This window comes from Schistocerca cancellata, chromosome 1 (assembly GCF_023864275.1).
Source record: "Schistocerca cancellata isolate TAMUIC-IGC-003103 chromosome 1, iqSchCanc2.1, whole genome shotgun sequence".
NCBI lineage: Eukaryota > Metazoa > Arthropoda > Insecta > Orthoptera > Acrididae > Schistocerca > Schistocerca cancellata.
The window spans coordinates 574,508,734-574,527,227 of record NC_064626.1 but is presented as its reverse complement, the minus strand read 5'-3'; the positions used below and the strand labels follow the sequence as shown (position 1 = coordinate 574,527,227).

At 40.4% G+C, this 18,494-nt stretch overlaps 1 protein-coding gene across 3 annotated transcripts in view; it reads left to right on the top strand.

Annotated features, from left to right (window-relative positions):
- The window catches only part of LOC126181811 (double-strand-break repair protein rad21 homolog), a 67,480-nt gene that overhangs the window by 22,751 nt on the left and 26,235 nt on the right, over positions 1–18,494 (top strand). For all 3 annotated transcript variants that reach the window (XM_049924802.1, XM_049924803.1, XM_049924801.1), the window contains exons 5-9: positions 673–820; positions 1,833–2,019; positions 12,881–13,110; positions 13,256–13,476; positions 16,519–16,698. In XM_049924802.1, the coding sequence (XP_049780759.1) occupies positions 673–820; positions 1,833–2,019; positions 12,881–13,110; positions 13,256–13,476; positions 16,519–16,698 (966 nt within the window). The remainder of the gene's footprint in view (positions 1–672; positions 821–1,832; positions 2,020–12,880; positions 13,111–13,255; positions 13,477–16,518; positions 16,699–18,494) is intronic.

Genomic DNA, 18,494 nt, shown 5'->3' with positions numbered 1-18,494 from the left:
AATTTCAGAGAAAATGTAAACACATTGGAGAAAATACAAGTCACTTACCTTAATTCTTGAACTATATTGCATTCTTAATGTCAACAGAGAAGTAATGGACACTTGTCTTAAACTTTAAAGCTTTTAATCTGGCAGTTCACTCGTCAAACTGTTAGTAAGCATTATATTTAGCAGTGTGTTATTTTGGAAACTTGTTTCTTATTTAATATGCTGACACTGGCAATTACAATTAGCGTAAATACTTTTAAAAGAATTTACTGCTTGAGTCTATTTTTATTGATAAGTTGTTATACTTTTTGCAGTTTGACAGCTTTTGTTGTCAGGGTAATTGTTGACATGGAGATATTTACTGTAGTAGTATTTTTAGCTAAACATTTTAATCACAGCTTTTGTGATCTGTCTTTATTGAACAGAAATGGTTTTCATAATATATAAACATCTCTTGGTAGATCAAGCACAAGGGGCATAAATGAAAAGGCTGGGGATTTCTTTCTGTGTCACAAAGTAATAGTGTAGGAATCTCTGTTTGTTCAAGCTCACAGTGATCAATAATGTTTTGATGTAGACTTATGTGTTACATCTGTACGACAATGTTACAGTCTGTGATAGTTTCCCAATGCTTGTGTATCATCTTTTGTACATTGCCCATAACAGTTGCGATTATATTTTCAGGCAAATTTGTTGTTCAGTGATGGTCCTCCAGTGGAACATTTACCAATGGAAAAAGAAAAGGAACCACAACCTTCAACATCAGCTGGCCAGATTGAAGCCCCAATTAGAGATGACGGTTTTGGCAGAGATCTTGGGCAAGATATAATTGGTATAGTTTCATTTATTTTTACCATGTGTATTAGTTATGTAATTTTCTTAATGTTTGTGAGAAGTGAATGCTGAAAACGAAGATTTTGAATTTTGATTTTCTGTTGTAAACAATTTAGCTGATTAGTTATGAAAAAAGTATGTTTAATCTTAGGAAAAGAGAGAATCTTTGATTCATCACATCTTATTAAAACTACAGATTCTTCAGAATTATTCAAAATTTTTGTGTTTCAGATCATAAACCATTTTTAGGCACAAGTTATTTTGTGTTATTCAGTAGTATTAGTATCACTCAAGTTCATCAGTGTTGCACGTTGTTGTGCATTGAATTGTGTTGGCTCTTCCAAGCATTAGGTTCACAATGCAATCAATCAATCTTAATCCATATACAAGAAGCAATGGGTGACTGATAAACATACATACAAGATGCTAATGATTAGAGCTTAGTGCTTGATCTTGGGATTGTCTGAGCAATTACTTCTGAAGAAAAATAACAGCTGCAATCACGTCTTGTATATGTGTACAGTGACTGATTGTTAAGTCATATCACATATTGTATTTTATCCAGGCTTTTACATTATTGCATTACGACAATTAAATGCAAGCCAGAACAAAAACCAATATATTATCACAGTTATACTTTCCAAGGTAGCACAGGAGCCATTCAGTATCAGTACTGTCCACTAGTTTGTAAGATGCATTTGTTCATTACAGTTTTCAGAAAATGTTTGTCTGTAATGAGTGGTAAGACCCCTTAGTCACATTTGTGAGGACAGTGGTTCGGATCACTGTTTGACCTTCCGTATTTCTGTATTCTTTGATTCCCCTAAATTGGTTTGCCAAATAGTGGGATGGTTCCAAGGAAAGTGACAAGCCAATTTCTATCCCCAACCTGAGTGCGCTCTTATCTAAGGACTTAGCCTACAACTGGGTATTAACCGCTATTATTTATGACATGACTTTAAACTTTTTAGTGAAATGAAGTACGTGATTTGTTTTTTGCTTTGTTGCAGCTGGTGGGCTTTTTGAAGGAGGCCTGTTTGATGAGGCACCCATGCCTGCAGAAGTCCCTGCAGTTGAGACAAGTTCACTGCAGCCACCGGAAGAGCCTCCGAAGCCACCAGAGGTTGCTGCGCCTCAAGATAGTGATGACGACATGGGTGACCACTTCGGAGGACCCCCTTCAGTGGGTGGCCGCAGGTAAGACCTTAATTATATCCTGAAGTTCTCTTATTGAACATTCTTGTTATTTTGGTGTAAAATCATTGTACCACCAGCTGAGAGTAATTATTGCAGACTTGGAAACTGTTTCTGTGCACACACGGCAGCATCGTAGTGTTAATCATGAAGCAGTACTTGATTGGAAGCCATCCAGTATGCACGTAGACAGAACACATTAAGAAGTGCAACAGAAAGTTTTGGATTCACCCGACGTTAAGTTCACAGCTGATGAAAAGAATGTTTGTGACACTGAGTAGATTTAATAGAAGATTAAACTACAGTCCTTATTTTGAAATGAATGTACAATCTTTTATGAATTAACAGTAAAGCAACAGCAGTATCGCTAACAGTTCTTCTTTTCTAATTATCTGAGTAGTGGCTGTACACAGATTGATCTGTATTAACTCTCCGGGGAGGGGGGTGGGAGGGGCACAGCTCTTTTTGTGGGTATGTGTGTCGCACGCACGGGGCTCTGCGTTATTGCCACCGCTCTTCCTTTCCAGGCTGTTTTCTCATCCTCATATTCTCCTCTTCCCATCCTAGCTGATCCCACTCCGCCTCCTCTTTCTCCCTTGGTCTCTCCCTTTATGACAAGCCTGGCTATTCCCTCGGTACTGCTGTGTATGATCTTATCTTGCTTTTCCATTCTCCCTCTTTTTTTATTTATTTATTTATTTTTAAATCTCCCTTGGGAGTTTGGCCTCCCTTTCAAAATTGTTTCCATAGTGTGAGCCATTTTGGGAAGAACTCTCAACCTAGCAACTTTGGCATATGTTCCTCTCCTGTCCCCTTCTTCCTCACCTTAGCTCCGACTCCCCCCCCCCCCTTCCCCCCTGCCCCGGCCACCTGCTAGGTCACCAGCATGGTACACAGTAGCTAGCCCATGTGGTGGGGCTGTTATGTAGCCTTCTGGCAACACAGGGATCACACTTCTTGTACCTGAGCTGTCACTGTCCCGTGTATACCGAGAAGTCTTTTTTTGTAGAAGACATTGAAGATAAGTTTGAGGAAGTAGCCTCCCTTAATAAGATGTGATCTGATTCCCTGCTGATTCGAACCTCTTCTGCCAGTCAGTAAGCTTCTTTGTGGTTGCGAGCACTTAGGAGACATCAAGGTGAGCATTATTCCTCACGATTCCTTAAATATGACACAGGCCTTTATTTTCCAGAAGCACCTCCTCTTCCAATCTGATGAGGAATTTCGAACTAATCAGGCACGGTGCAGCATTTATTTCGTCCAGTGAATCCAGATAGGTCCTAAGGACAATTGTATTGGTACCGGTACTTTCATCCTAGCTTTTGAGGGGGGGTACCCTTCCGGAAAAAGTCAACGTTTTGGTTTACTATTGCGATATGAATCCCTATATCCCACCTCCCATGTGATGTTGCTGGTGTCTCTGTTTTAGTCTCATATCTTCATGAGTGAGGTGTCTCCTATTTGCGGCAGCTGCAGCCGCTCTCATTGTGGGGAGTCCTTGCACACCACCGCCCAAGTGTGTGAACTGTTGCAGTCCATATTCTCCTCGCTCACCAGATTGCCCAATCTATAAAAAAGAAAGGAAGATTCAGGAGGCCTGACAGAGGTTTGACCATCTCCACCTGGTATCTTTGAATGTCTGTCTTTGCTTCTGTTGCACACTTTCCTCCTCCTTCTTCCAACTTACCTCCATCCTGTCTCCCTTCCTTTACTCCTCCCTGGTAGTTCCTGCACCCTCCTTTCACGGAACTGTTCCTTGCTCTTGGCTGGAGAAGAAAGCTTCTTCTTTGCCGGGGACAGGAAGCTTGTTACTTTAAGTCGGATGCAGGACTCATGCTCTGTGGGCCTCACAGCCACTTATTCCCTTTCAGATCCCAATATTGCTGTGAACACACTCTCTCTCTTCCCAACCACACCTCCTCACATCCTCCAAAGGAGAAGAAGATGATGCATATGCCTCAGGATAAGCCACCCCCACCCTCCTCTCCTCCTAACATCTGAGTGGGTGTCGACCCCTCCATATCAATGAGAGTCTGGTCTCTTCCATTCGTGCATGTCACTACACCCTTACCGGTGATGGATACTGACTTCGCACAGTAATTGATTCTGGCCTGCTCAATGTCAGTTTTTACTCTAGTACTGCTCTCCTTCAAAAGAACTGTAATCGTTACTATTGTCATCTTCTAAAATTGCAATCCCTTCTTTCTGTCTAATTTGTGCCTTGTGTTGTATTCCAGCAATCTTATTTCATGGATACCCATTTGCGAATCTTCGTTTTTTCCAAGTCTCTTGCCAGAATCGCGTCGGCCCTTTGCGAGCCTCCAGTGGTTTCTATATGTCGGTATGCAGGGAAATTGTTAGTTTGTGGGTTCATTTTCAAACCACACTGGAAGTGGTGGCCATTGAGATCTGTTTAGACTCTGAGGTAACAGATGCAGTCTTTATCTGCCTCCAGATTGGCCTCCTGTGCTTCATGCTCTTCTTGCCCTCCTTACACAGCTGCCACGTCCCTTCCTTCTCCTTGGAGATTTTAATGCCCATAATCGTATGTGGGGGGTACTGTGATCACTGACTGGGTTGGATTGTTGAATACCTGCTGGCAAGGCTTGATCTCTGCCTCCACAACACTGGACATCCCACTCACTTTAGTGTGGGACACAGCACTTTCTCAACCATTTATCTTTCCATCTGTAGTCCTAGATTCCTCTGAATGGGGAGTTCAGAATTCAACAGCTGCTTCAGTGATTCCCACTTCCTTAGGTTATCCCAGACTGAAGACTGTCCCTCGTGGATCCCAGAAATTTCTGTGGCTATTAAAGACTGCTGTTGTGCCCTCTAACTCCCTCCTTGCCTTTTAACATCTTTGTGCCCGGGCCCGTTATCTTATTAAATGCCAAAAACAGAATTATTGGAAACAATATGTCACTGCCATCGGGCCGCATACTTCCTCTTTGCAGGTATGAGAAAGGATCAGACACATTTTTGGGTGCTATCCTCCTACAAGTGTCTTGGGAATTTCCCTGAATAGTGTTATCCTCACCCACCCAGACTCGTATCGCTGAGCATTTTGCTCAGGCCTCAGCTTTGGTCCAATATCTGCCTGCGCTCAGTCTTCACAAACACTGTCTGGAACAACTCCCTTTGTCTTTCATTTCCCACTGCCCAGAGTCTTATAACACCCTGTTTAGAGAGTGTGAATTCACCAATACTCTTGCTCTTTGCCCTGAAACGGGCCGGGTGCTCAACCAAATGCTTCAACACTTTTCAGTGGCTAGCCAACGGCATACTTGCCTTTTTTAACTGTTCCTAGAGCAAGGGGCACTTCCCTTCCCACTGGTGAGAAAGAAATGTTATTTCATTTTTGAAATAGGGTATGTGCTCAGACCTTTCTACTGCAGATAATTTAATACACTTGAAATCTGCAATCCGAACAGTGTTTGCCTGTTGTCAATGCCTTATTGCAGTCTTTTTTTGATCTGCATAAAGCTTAAAATACTACATGGCACCACAACATGTTGACACATGAGTGGGACCTTGGTGGCATGCTCCCTGTTTTTATCCGGAACTTTTTCTCGTGTTGCACTTATCAGCTACAGGCTGACGCCTATCCAGAACTTTCTTCATGTTGCAGTTTTCAGGTACAGGTTGGTGCCTCCTGTAGCACTTCCCATCTGCAAGAGAATGTCGTTCCTCAAGGGTCTGTTTTAAGTGTCATTCAAATTTAGTTGCTATGAGTGGTCTGGTGACAGCTGTGGAACCTATGTTCTCCCTCCTTGTTGTATACTGATAACCCTTCTTCTTTTTTTCCATTACCGATGGGTGTTGCTGAACACAAGCTGCAGGAAGCCATACAATGAGCATAAGCTCTCACTCATGGTTTTCAGTTTTCGGCTGCCAAGACCTGTGTTATATATTTCTGTCACTGTCATATAGGGCATCCGCATGCGGGTCTGTGCCTTGATGACCAGATCCTGAATGTGGTGGACTCCCGTTTTTTAGGACTGGTCTTTGTGCCCAGTTGACATAGCTTTCCCATCTTCGTCAACTAAAGCAAACATGTTGGTAGTGAAGCACACATGTTGGTCACACCTCAACACTCGTCAGTGCCTCAGCAATACCAGCTGAGGCATGGGCCACCCTACTCTACTCTACTTTGCTCTGACTGTACAAAACATTGGTCCAGTCATGTCCAGATTATGAGAGTCTTGCATATGACTCAGCATCACCTTCAACATTATATGTACTGGACCCAATACACCATTGTGGAGGATGACTAGCAACTGACATGTTTCGGACTAGCCCCGTAATCAGCCTGCTAACAGAGGTTGGGGTTCCACAGTTGTGGATTCTACACCAATAACAGTTGATCACTTACGTGTTACACATCAGCTGCTCCCTGGAGCACCCGAACTACCGTATCCTGTTCTCAGATACAGAGGCCTGCCTCCAGCAATGACAGACCAGGTCTGGGGTTACAGTCACAGACGCCATCTTCATCCGGTCCCTTTTTTCAGATCTCCTGGTTTCCCCCACTACCAACTCTTCTTCTCTCGTACACCACCCTGATACATCCCCTGTCCACAGCTCTGTCTTGATCTCTTACAAGGTCTGAAAGACCCGACTCTGCCTGAGGCCCTCCGCTGCCAATTCTTCTCCATGCTCTGCGCATTTTGGGGTTCAGAAGTAGTGTACAATGATAGTTCAGTGGTTGCCAGTCACATTGGCTTCGCTTACGTTCATGCAGGATGTAATGAACTCCACTCCTTGGCAGATGGCTGCAGTTTTTTCATTGTGGAGTTGGTAGTGATCTCTCGTGCTTTTGACCTTATCTGTTGCTGTACAGGTGAGTCCTTCCTTATCAGTGTAACATCTATTAGCAAAAGACATATCATGTAGTAATGAGAAAACCTTGTGTATTATGTATTTTTTTTAGTATTTATTTTAGATAATATCTGTGTCGGCGAGTACTAAAACCGCCACAGACGATAAATATCAAACAAAGATGAGAATGTGCAACTAGTATAAATAATACAGAGCGAACATTAATTTCTCTGTCTTCTTCTTGGAGTTAAGCGAGTAGGATAGCCTGTGACGTTGTGTTGTACGCTAGCGTAGCCTTCTTTTGTCAAGACTGAGAGATGTACGCCATTACGTACTCATTTTAAAGGTGTGTAATAGTTAACATATTTAAATGTTTTGAATAGAGTTATTTAAATGAAGCCTTGCATTATTATTTGTAATAGCTTGCTTGGCATATTATCCTATCCTTTTGAGACATTTTCAGTTATTTAAATATTATCCGTGGTGCCGAACTGCGCTACGAACGAACAAGCCGCTGCCGCGGCGTATTCAAACTACGTTAAATGAAATCTATCATACCGCAAAGAAGTGGGAAGGTAATAGTGAAATAAAATTATTTCTTTCAGCTTCCGGACTTGCAGAGCAGAGCAGCAGATTTTATGATGTGTTGCAGGTTGACGCGGGCTGCTGATAATATATATAACTAACAGTACAAAAAGATAATTTACCTTCGTAATGTAATAGGAATCTTGCTGTGCTTGGTTCTGTATCTGGCTTTCTATTAAAGGAACATTTTTCGTTACTGTAACTCACTCTAAAAGTCAACATATCTTCCCTACTTTACAGTTATTGAAAATGAAAATTACTTTGTTATGAGTACTGCTGTTACAGTCCGCATGATTGTTCAACAACAAAATTTTGCAGTGGATTTTGGTTATCAGTAAAACACCATTCAGTACCACGACTAGCACAAGAACATGAGACTATTATTGGAGAAAAATACGTTTTCACTATAAGGTTTGCCAGACCAGAACCAAGCACAGCAAGATTCCTATTATATTACGAAGGTAAATTATCTTTTTGTACTGTTAGTTATATATATTATCAGCAGCCCGCGTCAACCTGCAACACATCATAAAATCTGCTGCTCTGCTCTGCAAGTCCGGAAGCTGAAAGAAATAATTTTATTTCACTATTACCTTCCCACTTCTTTGCGGTATGATAGATTTCATTTAACGTAGTTTGAATACGCCGCGGCAGCGGCTTGTTCGTTCGTAGCGCAGCTCGATACCACGGATAATATTTAAATAACTGAAAATGTCTCAAAAGGATAGGATAATATGCCAAGCAAGCTATTACAAATAATAATGCAAGGCTTCATTTAAATAACTCTATTCAAAACATTTAAATATGTTAACTATTACACACCTTTAAAATGAGTACGTAATGGCGTACATCTCTCAGTCTTGACAAAAGAAGGCTACGCTAGCGTACAACACAACGTCACAGGCTATCCTACTCGCTTAACTCCAAGAAGAAGACAGAGAAATTAATGTTCGCTCTGTATTATTTATACTAGTTGCACATTCTCATCTTTGTTTGATATTTATCGTCTGTGGCGGTTTCAGTACTCGCCGACACAGATATTATCTAAAATAAATACTAAAAAAAATACATAATTTTATACAATAACAAAATATGATACACAAGGTTTTCTCGTTACTACTTTGCTAATAGACGTTACATCAGTAACGACTTCTTGAGTAGTTTACAAGGTCTTGATCAGTGTTACCCTCATGATCCCTTGCTTCTGACTATCTAGGATTTCCTTTTTTGCCCTCAAAACAGTGTGGCTGCTCGGTGGTCTATGTCTGGACCCCAGGTCACATTGGGATCCCAGGGAATTAACTCGCTCACAGACTGCCCAAGTTGGCTACTGGCAAGCCACTTCTTGAGATTAGTATTCCAGAACTTGACCTTCAGTTTGTTATATCATGAAGTTATAAGGATTTGGAGTATGAAATGGCATGTTATGATTTCGCTGAACAACCTATGGGCGATAAACAGGATCACATAATTGTGTTGGTGCTTCATGCAGGCCTCTCGCAAGGACTTCATCGTCCTTTGCTAGTTTGGCATTGGCCATAATAGGCTGACTCATGGTCATTTCCTCTGTCACAATGATCCGCCTCGCTGTCAGTGTAGTGCACGTTTGACTGTAGCCCACACTTTTCAAGCCGCTCTGCAGCGCATTCGTAATATTCCTGACTCGATACCACAGGTGTTAGTGAGTGATGGCTCAGCGGCTGACTTGGTTTTATGGTTTATTCCTGTAGAGTGTTTTTACCACTGTGTAAGGGAATGTGCCTCAGCCTTGTCAGCCCATTGAGGGGCTTGCAGGATGTGCTGTTAACTCCTCTGTCCCAACCAGGTAATGGCTGGCTGGGCTTGGTGGTGTGCTCCAGCCTTGCCCTACCCTTGATTTTGCTCTTCTTCACCCTTCTTGCATGTTGTGTTTTTACTTGATGTTCTTTCTGTGTTTTCCGGTGCTTCTCTCACCCTGTCCATGTTGCTAGTCTTTTCTGTGTATCGTTGGGTGGTACCTCTTTTAAGTGGTTGGCGATGTGTCTCCCCATTACATTTTCTGCCTTTGAGGGCCTCCGGTAGACATCAGGGTTTTCTTTCCATAGATTTCGCACACCTTTTCTGTGTAGTTTTGGTGACTCGCCTGCTCAGATAGGAGGATATGATGACCTCATAGTTAGGTCCTTTAAATTGTTGAATCAGGCAATCATCTGATTTAACACTACAGAATCAGCCACACCACAGTTTATAAAATAGTAAGGGAAGTTGGTAAAGCTGTGTAGAAAGTTTTGCACTAAGAGTCCATACTGAAATTCACAGAGGAAAGGTGGTTGAAAAATGCCAAGGGATTTGAGAAGCACACTGTGTAATCTGAACAATGAAATCCCATCAACCCAAGAGAGGAGTTCTCTTAAAAGTAGAGAAAATGTACTGATTACTTTATGGACATAGCTGGCAAATTACCATTGCAAGACAAATGTATCTAAATCTGTTTCATAACAATCTTAGTGAATACTGGATCGATTTATCCCCAAACATGGAAGACTATTCAGTTTTTATCATTATTGAAATGTGTACAATTATGTGTTTTGTGGTTGTAGTACAGTAAAGCATTGATTACATTGAATGAGCCACGGTAAAATAATTTACTTTACACTGTAATTGTTAATTGAATATTTTAGAGGGAAACATTCCCCATGGGAAAAATATATCTTAATAAAATATATTAATTGAATATTTGTTCACCAAGCTGAAGGGTTGTTCACCTGAGAGCAAAACATTTGCTGCTTAGTGCTGTTTTCAGTTTTAAATAGCCACATTCAATAAAAAACACCACCCCTAGAACACAGACACACAATAGTTTACCCACAGTATATCATTTCTCTCCTGATTTGATTTCACAACAAAGCCCGCACAAAACTTGACACACGTGAAACCATGCATCTCTATTCTTAACCTTATCCTGATACTCCTCCCGAGCTGTGTCCCATGTTGTAGGGTATGTTTTCACCCCTTCAATGAAAAATTTAATATCCGAACCAGTTGTCTCCATGGAAGGTTGCAATCACACATGCACTGCCACATTCACCAATAACAACAGATGAGTCATGGCAATCAGTGAGATCGCTGCAGTGCAGCGATGGCTGGTGAGCACAATCCTCTCACTGCGTTACTGCCGTGGTATGTGTGTCTCCATTGTTATGCCAACACTGCTGTAACGTGAGAAAATGACATGAGCTCGCAGTAACATATTGTTTGTGTGAATGGAGCCTATGATGACTATGCACATAGTTGTAAAGTACCCACTGAAATGTAACTTGCTGTTGAATCGCCCATACAGCGTCGGATCACGTTATGATTACCACCTAAATAATCTTGCAACTAAAGTGTGTCATTTGCTGCACTGGCGAATTAATAGGAAACAGTGTGTACATATTGCTCACAGCTGTCTTTTATATAATACCCCCTTTGTCAGAAAAGTTCCTGGACAGGTTTTCCTTATTTCTGAGTTTGCTGTACTAAGAAGGAATAAATGTTTTCATGTTACATGGTATGTGTGCATCTTTGAAATTACCTTGGCCATGTTTCCACACACACACACACACACACACACACAAGTTGACAGGGGTGTGCTTATCAACACACCGTTTGGGTTCTTGGCACATTAGTTACGGTGACACAGTGGATGCTAATTGTGAGCAATGAGTGAACATTAAGCTCAGGAAAACCCCTAGCGAAACATGGACAATGATTAAGCAAGCATGTGCTGGTGTGGAAGTTTGAATAAGTTGTATTTTCGAATGGCCCAAAAGGTTTTGTGAATTCAGAGATTCAGTGCAAGACAATCCCAGAGCTGGTCACCTGTCTACATCACACACCGATGCAAACGTGGTGCATGTAAGGCAGTTATTGCAAGAGAACCATCATGTAACTGTCCATGCAATATCAGAAGAAATTAATTTGAACCATGATGTATGTCATAAAATTTTACACAAAGATTTAAGGAAGCAGAAATTTAATGCAAAACTCGTTCCTCAAAGACGAACAGAAAGAGGAAAGGCGAAGAAGTTGTGCTGTACTACTGGATAGAGCCAGGTGTGATCCCACATTTCTGTTGAAGATTATTGCTTGGTATGAAAGTTAGTGCTACCACTGTGACCCTCAAACGAAGCTTCAGAGTGCTGAATGACGGAATTCGTGGATCACCAGCCTAAAAAAAAAGTCAAACAACGACCTTCAAGAAAAGAGAATACATTGATAGCATTCTTTGATGGGAGAGGATTAGTATGTTCCTCCAGGTCAGACAGCGAACTGAGCTCTTGTGGTTTGTGCCACACTCAGGACCGGTTCTTACTGCATTACAATGCAAGACCCCATACTGCTTTATCTGTTACCAAGTATCTGGCCAGACATTCTGTTATTGCCATCCCGTATTCACCCAACCTCTCGCCCTGCAATTTTTTCTTGTTTCTGGGAGTGAAAAGTAGAGTGAGAGGAAAGCTTCATCAGGATATCACAGATATACAATGGCCTGTGACAAATGAGCTTACAAGTGTTGCAGTTGAAAATTTCACTGCTTGCTTCCAAGACCTCCTAGAAATGTTGTCTAGTGTATATAGATAGTCAAGGGGACTACTTTGATAGGAGCTATGATCATTATTTGATAAATGCAATTTTTTTTAACTCACCTGGAACTCTTCTGACAATGGGAGTATGATCATTGGCATGTGGGCCATAAGCTTATATATGTATTGGAGCCAGATGAAAATAACTGTAGGAGTTTGAAATCAGCAATAATCAATAAAATTTACTATCATATCAGTTTTTTGTGTGGCGGCTGTTCCAAAAACTTGATCATAGCAGGCTACCATGGTCTCCATGTGTGCAGTTTACGGAACTGCTTTGGACTACCATGTACTTCATTGCACTGGTCTTCAAATTTCATACATCTTTATCCAGTTTGACATTTGTAGAATATCCTTGATCAATGTTTTTTTCTGTGTGAATCCTTCATCACATAACCTTCAACAGCTGTGGGAAGCACTACAGACGGCTTGGCTCCAGATAGATGTGGACACATTTGAGAACATGATTGTAACTTGCAGCGTATCAAGTGGTTCAAGCTGTTATTACTTTGGGTAGTTATTGGCAACCCTAAAATGTGACTCAAGAGTATACAGTTAATGCAGCATCATTGTAGATCGAAAATATGGCTTTTATTATTTAGATACTCATTGAATGGTTTCGCTGTAGCTCTATATTTATGTCCCTGCAAAAGCTAAATTAGTAGTTTTTTTACTGCAACATTTTGTGATTTTATAAATGCATGTTACGTGTATTTTGATAACCTACACTGCCGACACTTGAGGTACAGTTAATGAAAAGTAAATTGACAGTATTTTTATTATTTTTAATTCATTTTCTATGGTAGTGTTTGATTCTTATGTGTGTACATTGATTTTTGTTATTTCTATTGTAGTAGTATTGGTGGGGAATCAAGGCCAGCAACACCTGTCCCTGGCCAAGTCCCAGAAAGGCCTGCATCTGCGGAGCCTATGATGCAGCCGCCACCTGTACCTGAACCATCAGTTTTCCAGCAGGAAGCTGGATTGGAAGACGTTGCTGGTCAGCAGCAAGATCAAACAACTCTCCTGCATAACGAAGAAGAGAGCTTTGCATTAGCACCTGTTGATGCTTCTGCATTAAAAGGCAAGACTTTTGTGTAATTGCAGAATAATTAGTAGTTGTGGAATGTTTGTGTGATTGGGAGGGGGGTTGAGCTCAAACTATTCCTTATCCATGGTGTTTTGTATGGTCAACATACTGAAATGTGGACATTCTTGATTCATTACAGGTTTTACTAAGACAAAGCGGAAACGGAAGCTCATTGTGGATGAAATTAAGAATATTTCTGGAGAAGAAATGAAAGCTCAGCTTTCAGATACAAGTGACATAGTCACTACATTAGATCTTGCCCCACCAACTAAGAGATTGATGCACTGGAAGGAAACTGGTGGAGTGGAGAAGTTGTTTGCCTTACCAGGGCGCCCCATTCCAGCACGTGTTTTGTTTAAGGTAGTGTTTGAATGTTGTATGTTATTAATTGTTTCCAGGTTTGACTTCTGTTAAAGTTCATTTGCTTTGTGTTCACAGATGTTGTTTTAGAGTATATGTATCTCTTTTGTGGTACATAACTTATTTTCTGGACTTGAGAGTACATAGATGCATTTTCCCACAAGTCTCATCAAATTTATGTTCTTCTAGAGATCAAGGACGTGTTGTGGAGGGCAGAATTCTAATACTTCATGTGAATGCAGGCTTTTGTGACGAATTGTGCTGATGAGTTTATTTTGGGAAGTAAGTCAAGTAATATGTTTGTTTTGGATGTACAGATATGTCAAAACGTCCCTCCCAAACTGAAGGTATTACTTGGCTTATTTCCTAGGAATTCATCAGTTGAATACTTCAGCTTCATATGTTTGCCAAGATTACTACTTTTAGATGATACAGGCCTTATTTAAGTTATGTGGACATAAATGAAGAATTTATTTATCAGTAGATAAACAATTGTCTAATGACGTGCAATTTGGCAGTAAATAGCTAAACGCTATATTGTTGATCCATTGATAGGTTGATTCATGTGTGTGTGTGTGTGTGTGTGTGTGTGTGTGTGTGTGTGTAGGGGGGGGGGGGGGCGGCACTATGTCTAGAATTTTTCAGTGAGTTAATCCAGCTGGTTTCATTTCTGCACAGTTTAATGTTATTGCATGAATTATTCTGTATGCTTAAAAAGTTTCTACTTTTGACACAAATTTTGCAACTTTCTGCTCTTCATATACCTTTAAATACCATGAGCTTTGAAACTTTAAAAACAAATTGCATGTCATTACAGAAACACATACACCGAAACACATCGGCAGCTGTATCTATTCACCTTCTACATTGCCATACCTTATTCATTCACCAGCTGCATCTCCTCATCCCTCCTTCCCCCCTCCTTTAGGTTCCCCTGGAGCCACTCCTACAACCCAGTATAAGGACAAGATGCTGTAGAAGTACCCACATCAGAACCATTGTTGATATGTCTTGTAAGAATTTATGTTCTGTTGATATGTCTTACTATTCAGCCTCACATCAAGACCAAGTCAAGCTTGTTGCTTGTCACTTCTGATCACTATATTTAAGGAATTAGTATGTTCATTTCACATGTACCATATAAATTACTTTAGTTGCAGAAAAAATGTGTTGTTGTTGTTGTTGTAGTGGTCTTCAGTCCAGAGACTGGTTTGATGCAGCTCTTCATGCTGCTCTATCCTGTGCAAGCTTCTCCATCTCCCGATACCTACTGCAACCTACATCCTTCTGAATCTGTTTAGTGTAGTCATCTCTTGGTCTCCCTCTACGATTTTTACCCTCTGTGCTGCCCTCCAATACTAAACTGGTGATCCCTTGATGCCTCAGAATATGTCCTACCAACCGATCCCTTCTTCTTGTCAAGTTGTGCCACAAACTCCTCTTCTCCCCAATTCTGTTCAATACCTCCTCATTAGTTATGTGATCTACCCATCTAATCTTCAGCATTGTTCTGTAGCACCACATTTCGAAAGCTTCTATTCTCTTCTTGTCTAAACTATTTATCATCCACGTTTCACTTCCATACATGACAACACTCCATACAAATACTTTCAGAAAAGACTTCCTGACACTTATATCTATACTCGATGTTAACAAATTCCTCTTCTTCAGAAACGCTTTCCTTGCCATTGCCAGTCTACATTTGATATTCTCTCTACTTCGACCATCTTCAGTTATTTTGCTCCCCAGATAGCAAAACTCATTTACTACTTTAAGCGTCTCATTTCCTAATCTAATACCCTCAGCATCACCCAATTTAATTTGACTACACTCCATTATCCTTGTTTTGCTTTTGTTGATGTTCATCTTATATCCTCCTTTCAAGACACTGTCCATTCCGTTCAGCTGCTCTTCCAGGTCCTTTGCTGCTTCTGACAGAATTACAATGTCATCGACGAACCTCAAAGTTTTTATTTCTTCTCCATGGATTTTAGTACCTACTCCGAATTTTTCTTTTGTTTCCTTTACTGCTTGCTCAATATACAGATTGAATAACATCGGGGATAGGCTACAACCCTGTCTCACTCCCTTCCCAACCACTGCTTCCCTTTCAAGCCCCTCAACTCTTATAACTGCCATCTGGTTTCTGCACAAAATGTAAATAGCCTTTCGCTTCCTGTATTTTACCCCTTGCCACTTTCAGAATTTGAAAAAGAGTATTCCAGTCAACATTGTCAAAAGCTTTCTCTAGAACATAGGTTTGCCTTTCCTTAATCTTTCTTCTAAGATAAGTCGTAGGGTCAGTATTGCCTTACGTGTTCCAACATTTCTACGGAATCCACAAGGTTGGCTTCTACCAGTTTTTCCATTCGTGTTAGTATTTTGCAGCTGTGGCTTATTAAATTGATAGTTCGGTAATTTTCACATCTGTCAACACCTGCTTTCTTTGGGATTGGGATTATTATATTCTTGAAGTCTGGGGGTATTTCAGCTGTCTCATACATCTTGCTCACCAGATGGTAGAGTTTTGTCAGGACTGGCTCTCCCAAGGCTACCACTAATTCTAATGGAATGTTGTCTACTCCCATTAAATTTTCGTCTCTCTTCACTATCAGAATAATTTCTTTTATCTCATCATACATTTCATCAATCTCTTCGTCATCTGCGGAGGTAGTTGGCATATAAACTTGTACTACTGTGGTAGGTGTGGGCTTCGTATCTACCTTGGCAACAATAATATTTTCCTAAAATGTAACTGCTAGTCAAATGCATCTTGTATGGAGCAGGATCTCAAAGAACTTTTTGTCATAATTTTAAGCTTGTATTTGTCAGCTTTATCGTGAGGTAACGTTTTGAATATTCGTACTTCAATGTCACACTGTTACTTGATTTAGAGTCATCCTTTCTTCATTTGTTTTATAAGTGGCAAAGATAGGGTCTGATGTCGCATAAATGAGCAAACAAATAAACACATTCTTGAAACTACTTTTGCGTACATTAAATATAGGTATGTCTGATTCTGCTTGTAATGTTGCCATTCAGAACTACCAAAGACACCTCACAAGTCGCCCAGCTGAGAATTATGACTTCGGCTTGGGCGTTGATGAAGGGGAAGAAGATATGGCTCTTGAACAGGTCCGTGAAGGGGAAGCAGAGCTCGTCCAACAAGATCCCCGTCGGTCAACTCGCAAAAGAAAACTGGTTGAACCTGAAGAGTATCAGGTAAGTAGAACAGAACATCTTGTTCAGGGTAAGGGTAACCTGCAATATTATTTCTGACTAGTTGCAGTGATGTAATGTTGTGTGTGTGTGGGGGGGGGGGGGGGGGGGACGCGCGCTCATTTTCTCTGTATCATGAAACAGTCCACTGTTTTAACGTTTGATTGCTAAGTGGCAATGTATTGTATCTAGATCATATATTTTCTTAATTATTATTTGATTCTATGGAAGAAACTTTTTACAGTTGGTGTACTTGTGAGTTAGGTGTTATTATTACATATACATGATCAAACTTATTACACGTACAGTGAAACCTCTGTGTAATGTTTCTCCATATAATGTTTTCCTCCATGTTATGTCCATCTTCTCGGTTCCGACCAGAAGCCCATACACACAATGCTAGAGTTATCTCTTTAGTATGTTTCCTCTACACAATGATTTCCTCAATGCAATGCTCGTATTTTTGGAAACCTAATCAATTATTTCCCTCTTTATAGTGTTTAAGCCACTGGTGTAGATGCTTCGTTTTCCTTTCTGTGGATTTGCGCAGGCTCCAAAAAGCTGTGCTCAGCTTGAGTCAACATCAGCTTCAGTGCCCAAGTAACGTGAGATGTGACGCCCATCATGCTCGTCATTTGTCTCGTTTGGCACTATTCTTTTGCATCTCGTGTGAGCAAATGGTGAACATCTGAACAGTGTTTTTAACACTGTGCCCCTATTACACGATACACCTAAGGGGTGCCCCAGGTGTACATGTTTGGAACTGGAGACTGGTTCACATCAACCGATTACACGATACACGCAGGATATTCCTGGTGCAAATCTGCACTAGCGCATTAGATGGAGTAACGCTTGAAAATGGAAGGGAAATGAGTGATTTTTTGTAAAGTCATTCATTTGAATTAAAAATTTCTGGCAAGTGAGAGCTCAAGGCTCCTATTTTATTAGGTGATTGTTGTTCTCTTATGTAGCTGTCACAGAATTATGTTGTTACTGTTCCGAATTGTGGCTCAACTGTTTGTTTTGTACTATGGCACTTGGTTGCTCAAGGATATTGTATGTAAATTTGTAACAATAATGAAAATTCTGGGATGGAGCAATATATAAAATAAGGGGAAAGCAACTACTCACCTACTGTAAAACGGATCGGTGTGGAGAGCATAGAAAAACTTAAAAGAAACAGCAGTAGTATACACAGACCCTAAATTTACATTTATACAGCAGTTTGTATATGGTGGACCTACTTTTTTTCTTCAAATATTTCCCTGGCAGTGTCTGTAACCATTAGGATTAGGGCAGGATGAAGATGACAACAAAAAGACATGTTTTTGCGTTCAGCCCTGGCTGAGAAAAATGAATGGAGGAATTCGGGTCCCAAAGATCAAAAAATCCTGGGTATGTGATGTTAAAGTTGTGCCAATCCAAAGATTTTTGTGGAAATTTGACTGAGGTTGTATTTTACTAATTATTATTAAAATAATTGTTTCTAGCTCATTCTTTTTTAATTTTTACCATTTACAGTATTTTTCTATATATTCTCAGTAAAATTTGACTACTTTTGTGATTACCAATATAGAGGTTTCACTGTATATGATCAAACTTATATTGTTTCATACATATGCCTTGATAAAAAAAACATCAGTGGATAGATTTTGTTGTAATTAATTTTTATTTTTAAGTTTTTCTTGTTCTTATTACACTGTTGGCAAAACTGATTGTTTAAAAATTTGTGTTACATTCAGTTGGTTGTTAACAAGCTTCACACATCAGCAGACATGTACTTAGTGAAAATGGCTTCC